The following is a 20,040-nucleotide window of genomic DNA, read 5'->3' as shown; positions in this document are numbered from 1 at the left end:
CTACACTCATGGCAGGACCAGTTTTCTTTGAGTGGCAGAATATGTTGACCCCACCTCCCTTCAGAGAGTGAGGGTAGTCCCTACCATTGTTGTTCCATATTGAGGGCAAGGTCCCGGAGAGGCTCACAGGTGGGTCCACAATGCAGTTCTGATGCAGATGACCAGTGACAGTAGAGAGAGGGATCTACCAGAAGTCTAGACCTGTCATCTCTATGTGGGGATCCCAGGATTCCCTGACAGGTCCTGTATGATGGGGTTGCCTGGTAATGACTAAGAGAGCCATCATTGAAGTATGCCCTTATCCAGCTTTTGTAGTCCTTTATCTAACAAGTGTAGCCTTAGAATGATTGAGGGAAATAAAACAAGAAGTGGGTGAGGAGAGTATCTAGGTCTAACAAGAAACTATTTAAATAAGTCCTTTATGGTGTCTTTTTTAGGTCTTTCTGTTTTCTTGCTGCACATATTGAATCACTGAAAACTACTCTGCACTTTTACTTTAAAGTATATATTTTCTCCCTAATTTATGGATATGTGTTCACATGTGCACTGTCTCATTGGCCCTAGTCTATATCTAGGTTCTGTGGCTTTGTTAGGAAGTGTGCCACCCAAAGTAGAATTAGGGAGTCCTATGAGCTAGGAAAGGTCACACCAGAATACTGGAGCTGAAGGGTTGACATTCCATGCCTGGCATCTCTGGACACTGTCACAAGTGAAACATGTTGAGGTAGTATTGGTTGCATTGATTTGGATGAGATCAGTAGATGCAATATCAAATGGTATAGATCATGAGAAGTGTGAAGAAAAACGAGCCATGCCCCCAGAGGTTCTAGGACTGAGAGAAATATGATTTTATAGAGAATGGGGGAAGGTTCCTGCTGTCTTCGAATTTACTATTTAAAAAAAAACTTTTTTATTACCTTTACTTTTTAATATTTATTTATTCCCTTTTGTTGCCCTTGTTTTATTATTGTAGTTATGGTTGTTGTTGTTATTGATGTCATCATTGTTGGATAGGACAGAGAGAAATGGAGAAAGGAAGGGAAAACAGAGAGGGACAGAGAAAGATAGACACCTACAGACCTGCTTCACCACCTGTGAAGCAACTCCCCTGCAGGTGGGAAGCCTGGGGCTCGAACCTGGATCCTTACACCGGTCCTTGCACTTTGCACCACCTGCGCTTAACCAACTACGCTACCGCCCGACTCCCTTATTACATTTATTTACTGGATAGAGACAGAGATAAATTGAGAGGAGAGGGAGAGTGACAGAGAGACACTTGCAACACTGCTTCACCACTTGTGAAGCTTTCCCCCTGCAGGTGGGAACCGGGATCCTTGTACACTGTAACATGTGCACTCAACCAGGTGTACCACCACCTAGCCCCCGTCTTAGAGTTTAAAAAGACAATAGATAGTTATTATTATAACCAAGTTATTTGGAAACTTGGTTTACTTTGAAAATCCCATGGTTAGGATTTACTGAACAATACAGACCTTACCATGATTTATGTCATTTAATGTCTATTTGCAAATAACTGTATCTTATATACTGACAAGACCAGTTGTTTCTGGTCTCTCTGGTCTAAGATAGAGGTGATTTAATATTTCAAGGAAAAAGTCATTATTGGAAGTGCATTAATAATTTAATCTCCCTTCACAGGCGGTGAAGCTGGTCTGCAAGTGTCTATCTTTTTCTCCCCCTCTCTGTCTTCCTCTCCTCTCTCCATTTCTCTCTGTCCTATCCAACAACAACAACATCAATAACAACAACAATAATAACTACAACAATAAAACAAGGGCAACAAAAGGGAATAAATAAATATTAAAAGAAAAAAACTTTAAAAAAATTTAATCTCACATAATGCTCAGAGTATCAGTCAACCAATTATTACCAACTATTACCAGTTATTAACGTCTATGAACCCAATAAGAAGCCATGTAAATACATCAAACAGCTACTGAAAGAGCTACAGCAGTATATTAACGGCAACACAGTCATAGTAGGGGACTTTAGCACACCACTTTCTCAACTTGACAGATCATCCCAGCAGAAGATCAATAAAGAAATGAGGGAGCTAAATGAGGGAGACAGATCAACAGAACTATTGGACATTTTCAGAATAATTCACCCCAAGAAACTGGAATACACATTCTACTCAAGTCAACATGGGTCATTCTCAAGGATAGACCATATGTTAGGCCACAAAAACAGCATCAGCAAATTCAAGAGCATTGAAATCATCCCAAGCATCTTCTCAGACCACAGTGGAATTAAACTAACACTTAACAGTCAACAAAAGACTAGTAATATTCGAAAAATGTGGAAGCTCAATAGTATATTATTTAACAACTACTGGTCAAATAGGAAATAAAAGAAGAAATCAAAATGTTTCGAGAGTTCAGTGAAAATGACGACACAAGCTATCAAAATATTTGGGACACAGCTAAGGAAGTACTGATAGGGAAATTCATAGCCATACAAGCACACATTATGAAACAAGAAAAAGCACAAATGAACAAACTGATTGCACACCTTAAAGACCTAGAAGAAGAAGAACAAAGGAACCCTAAAGCAACCAGAAGGACAGAAATCACTAAAGTTAGGGAAGAAATAAATAACATTGAAAATAAGAAAACCATACAAAAGATCAATGAAAGTAAATGTTGGTTCTTCAAAAGAGTGAACAAAATAGACAGACCTTTAGCCAGACTCACTAAACAAAAAATGGAGAAGACCCAAATAAATTGAATTGTAAATGAAAGTGGAGATATCACAACAGACACCTCAGAAATTCAACATATCATATTAGGATTCTATGATCAACTATATGCCACCAAGATAGAGAACCTGGAAGAAATGGACAATTTCCTAGATGTCTATGAACTTCCAAAATTAAATAAAGAAGATCTAGATAATATGAACAGGCTCATCACAGCTAATGAAATTGAAACAGTTATCAAAAACCTTCCCAAGAATAAAAGTCCTGGACCAGGTGGTTTTACAAATGAATTCTACAAAACCTTCAAAGAAAAACTAATACCTCTGCTTTTAAAAGTCTGCCAGAAGATTGAAGACATAGAAATGCTCCCTTCCAGCTTCTGTGAAGCCAACATCACTCTGATACCAAAAACAGACAGGGACACAACCAAAAAAACCCTACAGAACAATATCTCTGATGAACAGAGATGCTAAAATACTAAACAAAATTCTAGCCAACCGGATACAGCAGTATATTAAAAAGACTGTTCATCATGACCAAGTGGGGTTTATCCCAGGGATGCAAGGTTGGTTTAATATGGGTAAATCAATCATGATCCACCACATCAATAAGTGCAAGACCAAAAACCACATGGTCATATCAATAGATGCAGAGAAAGCCTTTGACAAAATACAACATCCCTTTATGAACAGAATGCTACAAAAAAATGGGAACAGATGAAAAATTCCTGAAGATAGTAGAGTCTATATATAGCAAACCTACAGCCAACATCATACTCAATGGTGAAAAACTGGAAGCATTTCCACTCAGATCAGGTACTAGACAGGGCTTCCCACTTTCACCATTACTATTCAACATAGTGTTGGAAGTTCTTACCATAACAATCAGTCAGGAGCAAGGAGTTAAAGGGATACAGATCAGAAGTCAAACTCTCCCTATTTGCAGATAACATGATAGTATACATAGAAAAACCTAAAGAATCCAACAAGAAGCTTTTGGAAATCATAAGGCAGTACAGTAAGGTGTCAGGCTTCAAAATTAACATACAAAAGCCAGTGGCATTCCTCTATGCAAACACTAAGTTAGAAGAAGTTGAAATCCAGAAATCAATTCCTTTTACTATAGCAACAAAAACAATAAAATATCTAGGAGTAAAACTAACCAAGGAAGTGAAAAACTTGTATACTGAAAATTATGAGTCACTACTCAAGGAAATTGAAAAAGACACAAAGAAGTGGAAAGATATTCCATGTTCATGGGTTGGAAGAATTAACATAATTAAAATGAATATACTACCCAGAGCCATCTACAAATTTAATGCTATCCCCATCAAGATTCCAACCACATTTTTCAGGAAAATAAAACAAATGCTACAAATGTTTATCTGGAACCAGAAAAGACCTAGAATTGCCAAAACAACTTGAGAAGAAACAACAGAACTGGAGGCATCACACTCCCAGATCTCAAATTGTATTATAGGGCCATTGTCATCAAAACCACTTGGTACAGGAACATGAATAGACACACTAACCAGTGGAATAGAATTGAGAGCCCAGAAGTAAGTCCCCACACCTATGAACATCTAATCTTTGGCAAACGTGCCCAGACTATTAAATGGGAAAAGCAGAGTCTCTTCAACAAATGGTGTTGGAAAAAAATGGGTTGAAACATGCAGAAGAATAAAACCGAACTACTATATTTCACCAAACACAAAAATAAATTCCAAGTGGATCAAGGACTTGGATGTTAGACCAGAAAACTATCAGATACTTAGAGGAAAATATCAGCAGAATTCTTTTCCCCATAAATTTTAAAGACATCTTCAATGAAACAAATCCAGTTACAAAGAAGACTAAGGCAAGTATAAACTTATGGGACTATATCAAATTAGAAAGCTTCTGCACAGCAAAAGAAACCACTACCCAAACCAAGAGACCCTTCACAGAATGGGAGAAAATCTTTACATGCCATTCATCAGTCAAGGGTTTAATAACCAAAATATATAAAGAGCTTCCCAAACTCAACAACAAGAAAACAAATGACCCTATCCAAAAATGGGGAGAGGACACGGACAGACTATTCACCACAGAAGAGATCCAAGAGGCTGAGAAACACATGGAAAAAAAAATGCTCCAAGTCTTTGATTGTCAGGGAAATGCAAATAAAGACAACAATGACATACCACTTCACTCCTGTGAGAATGTCGTACATCAGAAAAGGTAACAGCAGATGTGAGGGCGATCTGGCTGCAACATCTGTCACTCCATTGATCACCAGGGTTGATTCAGCTGATCTAGCTGGCTAGGTGGGTGTCCTCTTCCTCCATCACTGCTCCATGTGCGTCCTTCTAGAAGCTCCGAGCTCGGTTGAAGAGGACACCTTCCCCAAATAGAGACAGACTGGTCTTCGGTTGAGGGTATACAAGTAGCTGCGCTCCCCTGCTAGAACCTCCAAACAAGCTCTCAAGTAAAGATAGATAGCAGCAAAAAGTGCTGGAAAGGTTGTGGGGTCAAAGGAACCCTCCTGCACTGCTGGTGGGAATGTCAGTTGGTCCAACCCCTGTGAAGAGAAGTCTGGAGAACTCTCAGAAGGCTAGAAATGGACCTGCCCTATAACCCTGCAATTCCTCTCCTGGGGATAGATCCTAAGGAACCCAACACATCCATCCAAAAAGATCTGTGTACACATATGTTCTTAGCAGCACAATTTGTAATAGCCAAAACCTGGAAGCAACCCAGGCGTCCAACAATAGATGAATGCCTGAGCAAGTTGTGGTATATATACACAATGGAATACTACTCAGCTATTAAAAATGGTGACTTCACTGTTTTCAGCCAATCTTGGATGGACCTTGAAAAATTCATGTTAAGTGAAATAAGTCAGAAACAGAAGGATGAATATGGGATGATCTTATTCTCGGGCAGAAGTTGAAAAACAAGATCAGAAGAGAAAACACAAATAGAACCTGAACTAGAATTGGTGTATTGCACCAAAGTAAAAGACTCTGGAGTGGGTGGGTGGGGAGAATACAGGTCCAAGAAGGATTCAGAGGATCTAGTGGGGGTTGTATTGTTATATGGGAAACTGGGGAATGTTATGCATGTACAAACTATTGTATTTACTGTCAAATGTAAAATATTAATTCCCCAATAAAGAAATTTTTAAAAATAAATAAAAATAAAGGCATGATTGAAAACTGAAAAAAAAATTTAATCTCACTGTTAAAATTCAATCAGATCACCAGTTCGAAGCCTTAAGTGCTTAGAATGAAGAAATATATACTCAGAACTAGGGTCTATGCATCAAAAAGTTCAAGACACTCAATCTGTTTTTCCCCTCTCATATTGATTAGTGATTTATAAGACTTAAAAGAAAGTTTTTTTAAAAAGGTAGAAGAAGCTAGCATTTATAACTTAGGATGAATAGAAAATATTTTCTCAAACAGCCATGTTAATAGTTGTCCACAGCCATAGCCAACTCTATTTTAATTAATTAATTTATTTATTATTGGATAGAGACAGAGAGACACCTGCAGCCTTGCTCCACCACTTTTCCTCAGCAGGTGGGGACCAGGGGCTTAAACCCAGGTCCTTGTGCGTTGTAATATGTCCACTTAACCAGGTGTGCCACTGCCTGCCCCCCCTCTTTTTTTTTTCTCCAGGTTTATCACTGTGATTCAGTGCTGGCACTACAAATCCACTGCTCCTGGTGGCCATTTTTTCCATTTTATTGGCTAAGACAGAGAGAAATTGAGAGAGGAGGGGAGGGGGAGAGAGAGAGAAAGACAGACACCTGCAGAGCTGCTTTTCAGCTTGTCAAGTGTGCCCCCTGCAGAAACCCTGCTCAAACCCAGATCCTTGCACTTAGTACTCTGTGCACTTAACCAGTGTGCCACCATCAGGCTCCCACTACAACCAACCCTCTGGCTCCAGGTCATATCTCAGAAGACTTAAAACCAGAGATCCCGAAGGTGCTCCCATCTGAAAGTTTGTGTGAACAATGGCAGCCTGACACTGTTCCACTAGTATAATGCAGACAACACAAAACCAATATTGTGGCCACACCACCAGGTTTTGTCATTGTCACTGAGTAGGGACACACAGGAGGGTTGTCCTGCAAGTGGGGCTATGTCTAGACAGTTTCTTCTTTGTCCACTTTCTGCACCTGTTGTTACAATGTGCAAGGATCCAGGTTCCAGCCTCTGTTCTCCACCTCTTCATGAGCTATGAAGAAGTGCTGCAGGTGTCTGTCTCTCTCCCTCTTTACCTTCCCCTTCCCTCTAGATTTCTATCCAATAAATATGTATAATTTTTTTAAATTAGTATCTAGGGGGCGGAGCCAAGATGACGACTGGAAAGCAGCTGCCGGCATGAGTTCTGACAACAACTGCTAGAAAGCCTTAGAGATCCTGGCCTTCAGCAGGACAAGCAAGGAGGCATTCTAAACGTGAGACCAAGGAGCCACCAGGTTCTGGATGCCAGCACGATGCCGACCAGACTTCCCTGGACAGACGACCCCACCAATGTGTGCTGGAGTTCCACTTCCCCAGAGACCCACCCTACTAGGGAAAGAGAGAGGCAGACTGGGAGTATGGATTGACCAGTCAACACCCATGTTCAGCGGGGAAGCAATTACAGAAGCCAGACCTTCCACCCTCTGCAACCCACAAAGACCCTGGGTCCATACTCCCAGAGGGATAGAGAATGGGAACGCTGTCAAGGGAGGGGATGGGATATGGAGATCGGGTGGTGGGAACTGTGTGGAACTATACCCCTCTTACCCTATGGTTTTGTTAATGTCTCCTTTCTTAAATTAAAAAAAAAATTGGTATTTAAGCTTCCAACTCAGGAAACCAAGAGAAGATGAAGTTAGGTCTAAAGTAAACAGAAGAAAAGAACATAGTAAAAAAATCAGAGTAGAGGGGGTTGGGCAGTAGCGCAGCAAGTTAAGCACGTGGTGCAAAGCACAAGGACCAGCGTAAGGATCCACATTCGAGCCCCTGGCTCCCCACCTGCAGGGGAGTCGCTTCACAGGAGGTGAAGCAGGTCTGCAGGTGTCTTTCTCTTTCCTTCTCTTTCTTCCCCTCCTTTCTCCATTTCTCTCTGTCCTATCCAACAACAAATGACTTCAACAACAACAATAACCACAACAAGGCTACAACAACAAGGACAATGAAAGGGGGAAAAAATGGCCTCCAGGAGCAGTGGATTCATGGAGCAACCACCGAGCCAAAAAAAATCAGAGTAGAAATAAATGAAATTAAGACAACAAGGGCAATAAAAGAAAAAATAAATAAAATTTTAAATTTTCAAAAAAAAAGAAATAAATGAAATTGAAAACAGGAGAACATATGAAACCAAAAAAGTTGACTTTTTGGAAATATCAGTAATTGACAAGCCTCCATAGGACAGAGTGTGAGAACATGCCTATCATTAGACCTGTGGCCACCCAGCAGAGTCCTAGAAGAGAGATAGTATAACTCTTTTTTTTTTTTTTTTTTTTTGCCTCCAGGGTTATTGCTGGGGCTAGGTGATTGCACTAGGAATCCACCACTCCTGGAGACCATTTTATTTTCTTCCATTTTTTGTTGCCCTTGTTGTTTATCATTGCTACTTTTACTATTGTTGTTGTTGGATAGGGAAGAGAGAAATCAAGAGAGGAGGGAAAGATAGAGAGGGGGAGAGAAAGATAGACACCTGCAGACCTGCTTCACCACTTGTGAAGTGACCCCCTGCAGGTGGGGAGTCGGGGGCTCGAACCGAGATCCTTGCACCAGTCCTTGCACTTTATGCCAGGTGTGCTTAACCTGCTGCACTACCACCCAGCCCCTGAAAGTATAATTTTTAAAAAATATTTATTTATTCCCTTTTGCTGCCCCATTTTTATTGTTGTAGTTATTATTGTTGTTATTGATGTCATCATTGTTGGATAGGACAGAGAGAAATGGAGAGAGGAGGGGAAGACAACGAGGGGGAGAGAAAGATAGACACCTGCAGACCTGCTTCACCACTTGTGAAACGACTCCTCTGCAGGTGGGGAGCCGGGGGCTCGAACCGGGATCTTTACACCGGTCCTCGGGCTTTGTGCCACCTGCAGTTAATCTGCTGCGCTAGCCCCCAACTCCCATGATAGTATAATTCTTAACCAAAAAGACTTTAATGCCTGAGGCTCCAAAGCCCCAGGTTCAATATCTGGTACCATGATAAGCCAGAGCTGAGCAGTGTTGTGTAAAAAACAAAAACAAAGGGGGAGATAGCATAATGGTTATGCAAAAAGACTCTCATGCTTGAGGCTGTAAAGTCCCAGGTTCAGTCCCCAGCACCACCATAAGCCAGAGCTGAGCAGTGCTCTGGTGTTTCTCTGTCTCTCTGTCTCCCTCTCTGCATCTCTCTCTAAACTAAACTAAAATAAAAATATTAATAAATAAAGAAAGAAAAAGTTCTGCTTTAACTAGATTAGGTAGATAGCACAGTTTATTATGCAGAAAGATCTATTTGCTCAAGGTTCACCACAAATCCCAGGTTCAATCACCAGCTCCACCAGAAGCCATGCTCTGGTTAAAAAAAAAAAAAAAGTACATCCTTAACATCCAACTTGAGTGATTTCTCTGCTCCTGGACCAACTTTTCCATTATTTTTACTTTGGACAGAAAGAGAGGGAGAGACACCAACAGCACCAGCACTGCCCCCATGTTGTGGCTGTCCCTCATGGACCTGGGACTCAAATCTGGACATGTATGACAAGAAAGGTGCCCTACTCCCAAGTTTGAGCAGGCTGTCAGAGTGGGAGCAGGCAATTCATCAGAGTAGGCTCCGGACTCAGTGCAGAGCCACTAGGGCCCTACCAGTCCTACTGACTCAAATACCCAGTGTTGGTCTGGGAATTAACTTGTTAAATAGGGCCCTGTCTTTCACAAACATCCTGAAACTTTTCTGGGGCCTGTCCCAACCAGGGACCCAAGACAGGGAAAGCATATACACCTCCCCTAGCTGGAGCATAAGAATGTCACTGCCAGGAGAGGAACCAGCAGCTCCTGGCCCTCCAGGGCCTCTGGACCTGTAAGTGATGCCTGAAACATGAGGCCACACCACCTCTTTGCAGGGAAACCTGAGCAGACAAGTGTGTAGCAGGATTGAAAGACTGGGAATCCACCACCCCGCCTCCTTTCCCAGTCTCTCTCTCCAATTCCACCACCTCCATGTTCAATCTCAAACAACCCCAGCTACCATCAAGGTGTGACAGGGGTCAGACACCATGACGGCAGGAAAACAGCTCAGGCTCAAGCAAGACTTATGAGCCCTCCTAGCTGGCCAGGCGAGCCCTGGTGACCATGAGCCATCAACAACAGGGCCTGGGGAAGGAAGGTGAGTTCTCGTTTCTGTGGAATGCCATGGTGGGGTTCCTGGATGGCAGCAGGGAACCGGAAAGCAGCTGGTACCTGGCTTTGAGCCCAGAGGCTGTCATTTATGCATTGAGCAAGCTCAGTCTGGTTATCCAACCTCTCCCTGCGTCATTGTTGGTGAGAAGAAAGCAGTCATCACCACCCTGGGGGGACTTTTGGAGAGATTGGAAACTGACAGGAGCATAGTGCCTGCACAGTGCCTGCCTCAAGGGAAGAGGCCATCAGAGCCAGCCAGGGCCTCCCTTTAGCAATCCCAACAGATTTTTTTGTCCTAAGAGAGTGGTTTGCAGGGGTGTTCTGACCTCATGACTGTTGCAGGGTGTTGGGGAAATGTCAAATCATTAGAGCCAGACTCATTACTAAGGCAGCCATTAACCAGATAAGGGGGTCTCATAATGAAATGGGGGATTTGAGAGGAGAGGGGCTTCCCAGAGTGTCCCAAGCTCCTAGGGAGGCTGCAGTGTCAATTCAGTCTTCCAGCCATCAAGGTTCTTTTTTACCCTCCTCCTTCACTCCACCTCTCCACCCCTCCCTTTTTAATAAGATGCCTATAGCCCTCCTGAAACGGCTTAACCTGGAAAGAAGACAGGAGCTTCAAGAAAGGATCTGCCCTCATTCTGAGGTGTCAGGAGAGGCACTCAGTGTATAGTAGCACTTTGAATTGAGCCTTGAGAAACATCTCAGGGCTCTGTCCCTCTCTCCCAGGTCCCTGGTTGGGACACTGACCAGCATAGTGGCTGGAGGAATCACACTGGATACCAGCAGTAGTGAGTGGGTGCTGGGTCACCTTCCCATTTTTTCTATGAGCCACTGAGGACCTGGAAGGGAGGAGAATTTCTGACTCAAGGAGAAACCAAAGTCAGAGAGGGGAGACTGCTGCTTTTTGGAGGGCAAAAGCCTTACCCACAGGTTAAGCACATCCCAGGTAGGGGGCCTTGCTTACAGGTGAGGAAACAGAATCCCAGGCAGCAATGGACCTCTGTTTCTCTACATTCTGGTTCCAAACCTATTCTGTCTCCTTCTCCCTCTCTCAGACACACACACACACACACACACACACACACACACACACACACACACACACACACACACCAGCCCAGCAGAAGGGACCAGCCTCCTGAGAGAATGTGGACAAAGAGCCCCTGTGCAGGACTAAATGGAAACCCATTTTGCTTAAAACTAAACCTTGACCTACTGATAAATGCCACACATATCCTTTCCCTCCCCTCGCCATCTCCCTCCCCACAGCACAGAGGAAACAAATGCAGCAGGATGTCCAAAGGCTTAAGGAAGGCAGTGAAGTTAAATAGTGGGGATCCATTCAATTCAATGAAGCCCAATTGCATAAAGGCTTCCATCTGGAGCTGTCTCTCTGGGCCAAGGTTTCCATTTTCAATCCTCCTTGGAGTCACCACTGAGGAGACCTGATCTCTTATTCCTTCAGCTTATGTTCTGCTGGGGGAGGTGGGTGGGAAGCAGAGGCTGAGAATACAAAGCTCTTCAAAATAATTACAAAGTTCTGTACCATTAATTGAAAAGGAAGGTCAGAGCTGTCCCTCCTCTGGAATCATCTGGTAAATGAGCTTAAATGCTGAGCTTACAGACTTGGAGGGCAGGCTGACCCACTCCTGGGCCTTTTTCTTTCTGAATTCTCTGACTCTACAAGCCAGGTGTGTAGATGTGAAACCAATTGGATGCAAAGGAGCACTTGCTGGTCTTGGAGGCCTTCCTAATGTGACAGCTGCCTTTCTAGTGCCTGAATTATGCATTATGTGGAGCTCATTGAAAACTGAGTGAATGAAAAACTCAAAGAAAGCAGCTTGTTTTCTGTGTAGAAGAGGTTTCAGGGGGAAAAGGGAAAGGGAAATGCTGGTTTGTGTTCGCCTTCCACATGGATTTTGTTCATCTGGGAAATGAGCTTACATCGGGGTTACAGTTTGGGGGGAAAGTATGAACCCTCAAGCTATCTGAAGTTTTGGAGGAATGCTCAGTACAGTTGATTACCCAAAAGAAACCCATTTGTTAGCTGATTGAGTCACAAAGAGTTCTGAATAGGATGCAAACATATTGACTGTCTTCTCCAACCCCTTCTAGCAATATGGGTCTTGAAAGAGAGCCCAGGAAGCCCTCCGTGGTCATTCCTTGTGCCCCTCTGGCTACTCCTCTGCCCTCTCCCACAGCTTAGCTCTATTCTAGGACTCTGCTGGCTGGTCATAGGTCTGGTGATATGCACATTCTCACACTCTGTCCCGTGGAGGTTTGTCAGTATTACTGATATTTCCAAAGAACCAACTTTTTTGGTTTCATATTTTCTCCATTGTTTTTCCTGATTTCAATTTCATTGGTTTCTACTCTGATCTTTTACTATGTTCTTTTCTTCTGTTTACTTTAGGCCTAACTTGATCTTCTCTTGGTTTCCTGAAGTGAAAGCTTAAATACTAATTTATTAAAAAATATTTTATATGTATTTATTGGATAAAAATGGAGAGAAAATCTAGAGGGAAGGGGAAGGTAAAGAGGGAGAGAGACAGACACCTGCAGCACTTTTTCACAGCTCATGAAGAGGTGGAGACCAGAGACTGGAACCTGGATCTTTTTACATTGTAACATCACCACTACCCAGCCCCCTACATGCTGATTTTAAGTTTTCTCCTTTTCTATTTTATGTTCGATGAAAAGTACTCTTTATTTTTTTATTATATTTATTTATTTTCCCTTTTGTTTCCCTTGTTGTTTTTATTGTTGTTGGTGATGTCATTGTTGAATAGGACAAAGAAAAATGGAGAGAGGAGGGAAAGACAGAGAGGGGGAGAGAAAGACAGACATCTGCAGAGCTGCTTCACCACCAGTGAAGCGACTCCCCTGCAGGTGGGGAGCCCGGGCCTCAAACAGATCCTTATGCCGGTTTTTGCACTTTGCACCACGTGCGCTTAACCACTGCACTACCACCCGACTCCCGAAAAGTACTCTTATGTAGCAGACAGGACAAAGAAGTGTTGAGAGAAATAAAAAAAAGTATAAAAAATAATAATAATAAATAATAAACATCTGATAGAGCACAGGTTACCTTTGCCCCCATCTGCAGGAAGGGAGCTTCCGGAGTCATGAAGAAGTGCCCCAGATGTCTCTTTTTCTCTCACTCTCTTATTTTCCCCCTTTCTTTTCAATTCTCTCTGTTGCTATACAAAAGGGGAGATAAGGTGCTGGGTAGTGGCGTACCCGGTTAAGTGCACGGACATGCAAAGATCCAGGTTCGAGACTTGGATTCCCACCTTGACCACCAGGAGCAGTGGATTTGTAGTGCCCACACCGCGCCCAGCCATAACCCTGGAGGCAAAAAAAAAGGGGGGGGTAGTGATAGTCTTCAGAAGTGGTAGATTATCATGTAGGCATTGAACCTAGCAATAACTCTGGTAAAAAAGTAAATCAATAAATAATATTTGAAATAAATTTATTTTTTTACCTTTTTACCGATTTAATAATGATTGATGAACTAAATGAAATGAAAATAAGCTGTCAAAAATTTTTGGGATTCAGTGAAGGTGCATAAATTTTGTTAAATTCTACAATATTTTGTCTTTTATTTTTCTTAATATTTTTATTATTTTTTAAAGATTTTATTTATTTATTTATGAGGAAGGTAGGAAGAGAGAGAGAAAGAACCAGATATAACTCGGGACCTTATGCTTGAGAATCCAGTGCTTTATCCATTACACCACTTCCCAGACCACAATATAGTTTTTTCAAACTATTTTATTTGCTAGAACAGAAAGAAATTGTGACGGAGGGGAGGGTGAAAGACAGAGACACACCTGCAGCACTGCTTCACCACTCATGAAGCTTTCTAGGACTTGAACCTGGGTTCCTGTGCATGGAAATATGTGCCCTTAACTGGGTGTGCCACCACACGGACCCCTGATTTTATTTTCTTTGAAATCTGTTTTGTCTGAAATTAAGTGGCCGAGGAGATGACTCAGTGGTGGAGACCAGGACTTACATGTGGAAGGTCCTGGCTACTGTCTTATGATCAGGTTTCTTGCTTTTAGGGAAACTGTGTCCCTAGACTGTGGTTTTCACAAATGCTTCTTAGCTTTTCTCCCCCTACGAGAGACAAGATGGGCAGAGGTAGTTGAGCTGGGTATTCTCCCCAGCTTGGTTAGAGTCACAAAAACAGTTAAACATTTTAGGATTGGTTTGCTTTTTAAGTCAATAGATGCACTTGTCTTTATTTACTTATTCCTAGTAATTTCCTTTGCTCTAAAGTTAACTTTGATTTTAATATAGTCACACAAATTTTCTTATGATTACTGTTTGCATGGTGTGCCATTTTTCATTAATATTAACCTGCTTATACCATCACATTTGAAGTGAATTTCTTACAAATAAACATTTATTGAATAATAATTTTTAAAAAACTCACCTAAAGTTTCCTTTTAGGACATATTTGCTTGTTTGTTTTTGGTTTTTTGCTTATTTGTCTTGGCTGGTTTTTGAAGAGGGTAGGCTTTACTAAGGAGAACAGAGTTAGTTTTCTTGATTCAAAATGGTTGCTCTCAACCCTGTTGGAAGGAAGCAAGCACTCAGGACTCACCTCTGGCAGGCACAGTGAGAATCAGATAGGGCTCCTGGAGGTAACACTCATAAAAGTGTGTGCCTTCTCCCAGCATTGGGTCCCTGCTGTTTTTAACTCTCAAGCTGTTCTGCACTGAGCCTCTGGCAATTCATCAGTTGCAGTGTGTGTTCCTCCCTGCCTACGTTATCCTATCATTTCCTATATTCTTAGACTTTGATATCTGAAGGTCTTGCTGATTCCAGTAGCACTACCCCTCTCAGTTTTAGTTTAGCTAATGTCTAGAGTTGGCAAGAAATCCACCTGAAAATATATATCTTTTTTTTTTTTTTAGATTCCTTCCTGGGGCCAGGTGGCGGCGCACCTGATTGAGTGCACGCATTACAGTACACAAGGGCTTGAGCCCCTGGTCCCCACCTGCAGGGGGAAAGCCTTGTGAATAGTGAAGCAGTGTTGCAGGTGTCTCTGTCTCTCTGTCTCTCTATCACCACATTCCCTCTTGATTTCTGGCTGTCTCTATCAAATAAAAATAGTATTTTAAAGTTTTTTTTAAAAAGAAAAATTTCTTCCTTTTTTTTAATTAAAAAAAAATTATCTTCATTAGAGAGAGAGAAAGATACAGAGAGACCAGAGCATTTTTCAACTCTGGTTTGTGGTGGTGTTGGGGATCAAACTTGGGACCTCAGAGTCTTAGGCATGCAATCTTTTGCATAACCATTATACGTCATTTACATTATAAGTCATTATACGTTATTTACATTATAAGTAAACCAGCCCTTAGCTCACAGCCCACCTACCTTCTTTATCAGCTTCTCATATTCTGGGTTACTTGCTCAAACCATCCCAGGGTCACATACTAACAGCTGTCCAGACAACCCAATGCCTCAGAGCCCACTAAAATTATTTAAATTTGGGAGTTGAACGGTAGCGCAGTGGGTTAAGTGCACGTAGCACAAAGCACAAGGACCAGCATGAGTCTACAGGTTCAAGCCCTCAGCTCCCCACCTGCAGGGGAATCGCTTCACAATCGATGAATCTTTCTCTCCCCCTCTCTTGTCTTCCCCTCCTCTCTCCATTTCTCTCTGTCCTATCTAACAACAACGATATCAGCAATAACTATAACAATAAACAACAAGGGCAGCAAAAAAGAATAAATTAATATTTTAAAAAATTATTTAAACTTTGGCACAAAGGCCAAGGACCGGCAAAAGGATCCCAGTTTGAGCCACTGGCTCCCCACCTGCAGGGGAGTTGCTTCACAGGCGGTGAAGCAGGTCTGCAGGTGTCTATCTTTCTCTCCCTCTCTCTGTCTTCCCCTCCTCTCTCCATTTCTCTCTGTCCTATCCAACAATGACATCAATATCAACAATAATAATAACTATAACAACAATAAAAAGGCAACAAGGGCAACAAAAGGGGAAAGTAAATAAATAAATAGAAAGAAAGAAAGTAATCACCTTTAAAAAATTATTTAAACTTGCCAGCCTCATTTAAACTCATATTTAAACTGCCTAATCAATTCTCTCACAGAAGTAAAAGGCTCTCTTGTGGTCCAAGAGGTGGTACAGTGAACAAAGCATCAGACTCTCAAGCATGAGGTCCTCAGTTCAATCCCCAGCAGCACATGTACCAGAGTGATGTCTGGCTCTTTCTCTCTCATTCTATGTTTCTCATAAATAAATAAATAAATAAAAACTTTTTTTTTTAAAAAGGCTCTCTTCCCCCCCCCCCTTCCCTCTGCTTCCTAACTGAACCTGCTGCATCCCCGTGTGGCTGTACGTGGCAGAGCTCAGGAGTCCTCTGGATCTGAGTACTATAAACCTCTTCCTCCAGGACAGCTGTGTCCACATCAGTGTGTGTTAGTCTGAAATGAAAGTGTGTCCCAGGTACCCCTTAAAACATGGCCAGTAGTGGCTCCCGTGGAGATTTTCTGCTACTTTCTGTTTCCTGGAACAGGAGCATGCCCTGTAAACTCAGATGAATCTGAATTGTTGACTTTCAGTTTGTTTGGCTTTTTTTTTTCCATGCTGTTAGAATGTGGTGACTTCTAAGCTTTTTGCATATCAGAGTGGAAACTATAAGTCCAGTCATTTCATTTTTTTTAATTAAGTTTTTGTTCATTTATTTATTTATTTATTTTCCTTTTTGTTGCCCTTGTTGTTTAACATTGTTGTGGTTATTAATGTCATTGTTGTTGGATAGGACAGAGAGAAATGGAGAGAGGAGGGGAAGACAGAGAGGAGGAGAGAAAGACAGACACCTGCAGACCTGCTTCACCGCTTGTGAAGCGACTCCCCTGCAGGTGGGGAGCCGGGGGCTCGAACTGGGATCTTTACTCAGGTCCTGGCGATTTGCACCACGTGCGCTTAACCCGCTGCGCCACCGCCCGACTCCCTCATTTCAGTTTTTATACATTTTCTCTATCTTAGTCAAGTCAGGGCAATTCTTTCACTGTCCTTTTAAGTTTACAGTTTCTTCTTATGAAAGTAACTTCTGATACAGTATCTTTATCAAGAAGGTCCCTCCATTAGGATGTGAGTGACTGACTGGAACGTCTGTGAAAGCACAAAACTAATCATGTCACCTCTGCTTAGAACCTTTCAGGATCTCACCCCACTTACATCTAGGAGGAACAACCTGTCCTGTTTGCTTGTTTTTTTTTTTTTTCAGCAGTCAAACCCAGGTCCTCATACCTATGAATCAGGAACCATACCAGCAACTTATATCCCAGCCCCTTTTACCTCTGCTATTAATTAACCTTCCAAACCATGCAGGGAAATAAGGTCTGTGTAATCTGTGGTCACAGAGATAAATAAAAGCTAAACAGAACTGAGACTTTTATTTTGTCATCAGGGTTTTCCTGCCTGCAGGATCCACCACACCACTACTCCAGACAGATTCTTTTTATTTTATTTTATTTTATTTTATTTTATTTTATTTTAGTGTGTGGGGGGTGGTTGCAAACAGAGGGTGAGAGACAGAGAGAGAGGGAGAGACAGAGAGAGGCAGAGAGAGAGAGACAGAGAGGCAGAGAGAGACTTCACATCACTGCTTCACCACTCATGAAGTTTCTTCTGTGTAGGGGCCCCCATGAGCTGACCAGGAACTCACACTCAGGCCCTTGAGTGTGCCATCTACTGGATGAGGCATCTCCCACCCATATTTTTATTTTTTACTAGAGAGAAAGGCCAGAGCATTGTTCTTCCATCTTGTGCAGTGCTGGGGATCAAACCCAGGGCCACTAAATACTGTGCACACCTCCTGTCCCCATCCTCATCTGGGTGAGCAAGCATTGGGAGAGAGGCTGTGGAAAACGAAGCTGGTTGGAGCCTTTCAGCTTCAGCAGCCCAACCTTGTTGTGGTTATTAATGTCGTTGTTGTTGGATAGGACAGAGAGAAATGGAGAGAGGAGGGGAAGACAGAGAGGGGGAGAGAAAGATAGACACCTGCAGACCTGCTTCACCGCTTGTGAAGCGACTCCCCTGCAGGTGGGGAGCGGGGGGCTCGAACTGGGATATTTACTCAGGTCCTGGCGATTTGCGCCACGTGCGCAAACAACAGAAGCTCGTGCCCAGTTCCTACCCTTGCCCGGTCCTCCTCCTCTTGTCTCCTGAGAACCACCGTCAACAAATCACATGCTCAAGAGCATTACCCACCCCCCCAAAGATAGAAACAGAGGGAAGCAGAGAGAATATACCACTGCCGGTGACCATTTTTTCCAGCTCCCCGCCTCCCCCTTTCTTTTGTTGTAGTGACAGTGAGAAATTGAGACGAGACGATAAGAGGAGGGGGGAGAGAGAAGGCGAGAGAGAGAGAGAGAGAGAGAGAGAGAGCTATAGCACTGCTTCACCAAAGTTGCCACCTGCGGATGAGGAGGTGGGAGGGGGCCTGAACCCAGATCCTAATGCATGGTAACTTATACTCTACCAGATATGCCATTGCCTGGCCCCAGAACTTGAACTGTCTGTCCACATCTAAAGTTTTGGTAGAGAAATTATGCCTTTGTGCCAAAGGGATATAAACTGGAGCACTCTGGAATAGTGAGCGCCTGGCCCTGACTCTGGGGGTCAGAAGGTGACCCAGCTTTGTCCCAAGGAACCATGCACCCAACAAGAGGAAAGACACCTTTCCTTCTTTCTTTCTTTCTTTCTTTCTTTCTTGCTTTCTTTTTTTTGCCTCCAGGTTTATTGCTGGGGCTCGGTGCCTGCACCACAAATCCACTGATCCTGGAGGCCATTTTTCCCCCTTTGTCGCCCTTGTTGTTTTACCATTGTTGTGGTTATTATTATTGTTGTTGTTGTCATTGTTGTTAGATAGGACAGAGAGAAATCGAGAGAGGAGGGGAGACTGAGAAGGGGAGAGAAAGACAGACACCTGCAGACCTGCTTCACCGCTCGTGGGGAGCCGAGGGCTCGAACCAGGATCCTTACACTGGTCCTTGCGCTTCGCGCCACATGTGCTTAACCCACTGCACTAGCACTGGACTCATGAAAGACACATTTCTAAATTTCTCTGAGGGTTAGGGAGAGCATGGGAGTACCAGCTGATCAGAGAGAAAGATACTCATTCTTGTCCCAGATCCAAGTCTCAGAAAGTGGTGGCTTTTGGAGTTAACAAGCTCCAAGAATCAACTCGGACTTCTGATTTTTCACAGCTGGTGGAACTTTCCTGGGATCTGCATGATGAGACCCAAACTGTCCATTCCCTGTCCCTGCAGGTGACAGGTCTGAAAGAAGATCCTCAAAAAAGCGAACACCCAAGACCAGCAGTGCACCAGGCAGGCACAAGGCCCAGCCTGGACACAAGGAACGAGCTGGGGGCAGCCCAAGATCAGCGTCCCCACGGAGGAAGCAGATAGAGACAGAGCACAGGAGATGGCGAGAGGAGCCAGGGAAACGGGAGCAAAGCATGGCAGAGGGAAGGAGGAAAAAGGATGAGAAATGCTCCTTCAAGGAAAAGAGAACACCCCCAAAGAAGGGACAGGAGGGGGCGAGGAAGGACGAGATGTGGAAGCAACTGAAGAAACACAGGTGTGTTGTGATGGTGATGCAGAAGCTCTCCTTTTCCTTCCAACCTGCTCTGTTCTCTGAGGGGAGGCCCACATCCCCAGCCCTTGTGTAGAGGCCACTCCCCCTCTCAGCTCCTGCTTCAGTCTACCCCTGCCTGCCTTTGGCACCTCCCAGCTTCTGGCCCTCTGAGGCAGGGCCAGGATCAGGGCCCAGCCATCCCAGAGAGAGATTCTCTGTCCCATGGGTGCAGAGTGGAAGCGTCACTGAGTGGAGAGTTGGAATGTCAGCCTCCCAAGTATCCTCAGTTCCAGCTGGTGACTCCTCTTGCAGAACCACTGAG

General features: G+C 43.2%; 1 protein-coding gene across 1 annotated transcript in view; it reads left to right on the top strand.

Moving 5' to 3' along the window:
* TMC2 (transmembrane channel like 2) overlaps positions 1–20,040 on the top strand; it is a 93,354-nt gene that overhangs the window by 10,328 nt on the left and 62,986 nt on the right. The window contains exon 3 of the mRNA XM_060201732.1: positions 19,409–19,721. Within this exon, the coding sequence (XP_060057715.1) occupies positions 19,409–19,721 (313 nt within the window). The remainder of the gene's footprint in view (positions 1–19,408; positions 19,722–20,040) is intronic.

Source organism: Erinaceus europaeus, chromosome 1, assembly GCF_950295315.1.
Source record: "Erinaceus europaeus chromosome 1, mEriEur2.1, whole genome shotgun sequence".
Classification (NCBI taxonomy): domain Eukaryota; kingdom Metazoa; phylum Chordata; class Mammalia; order Eulipotyphla; family Erinaceidae; genus Erinaceus; species Erinaceus europaeus.
This window is presented reverse-complemented; position numbering and strand designations above follow the sequence as displayed.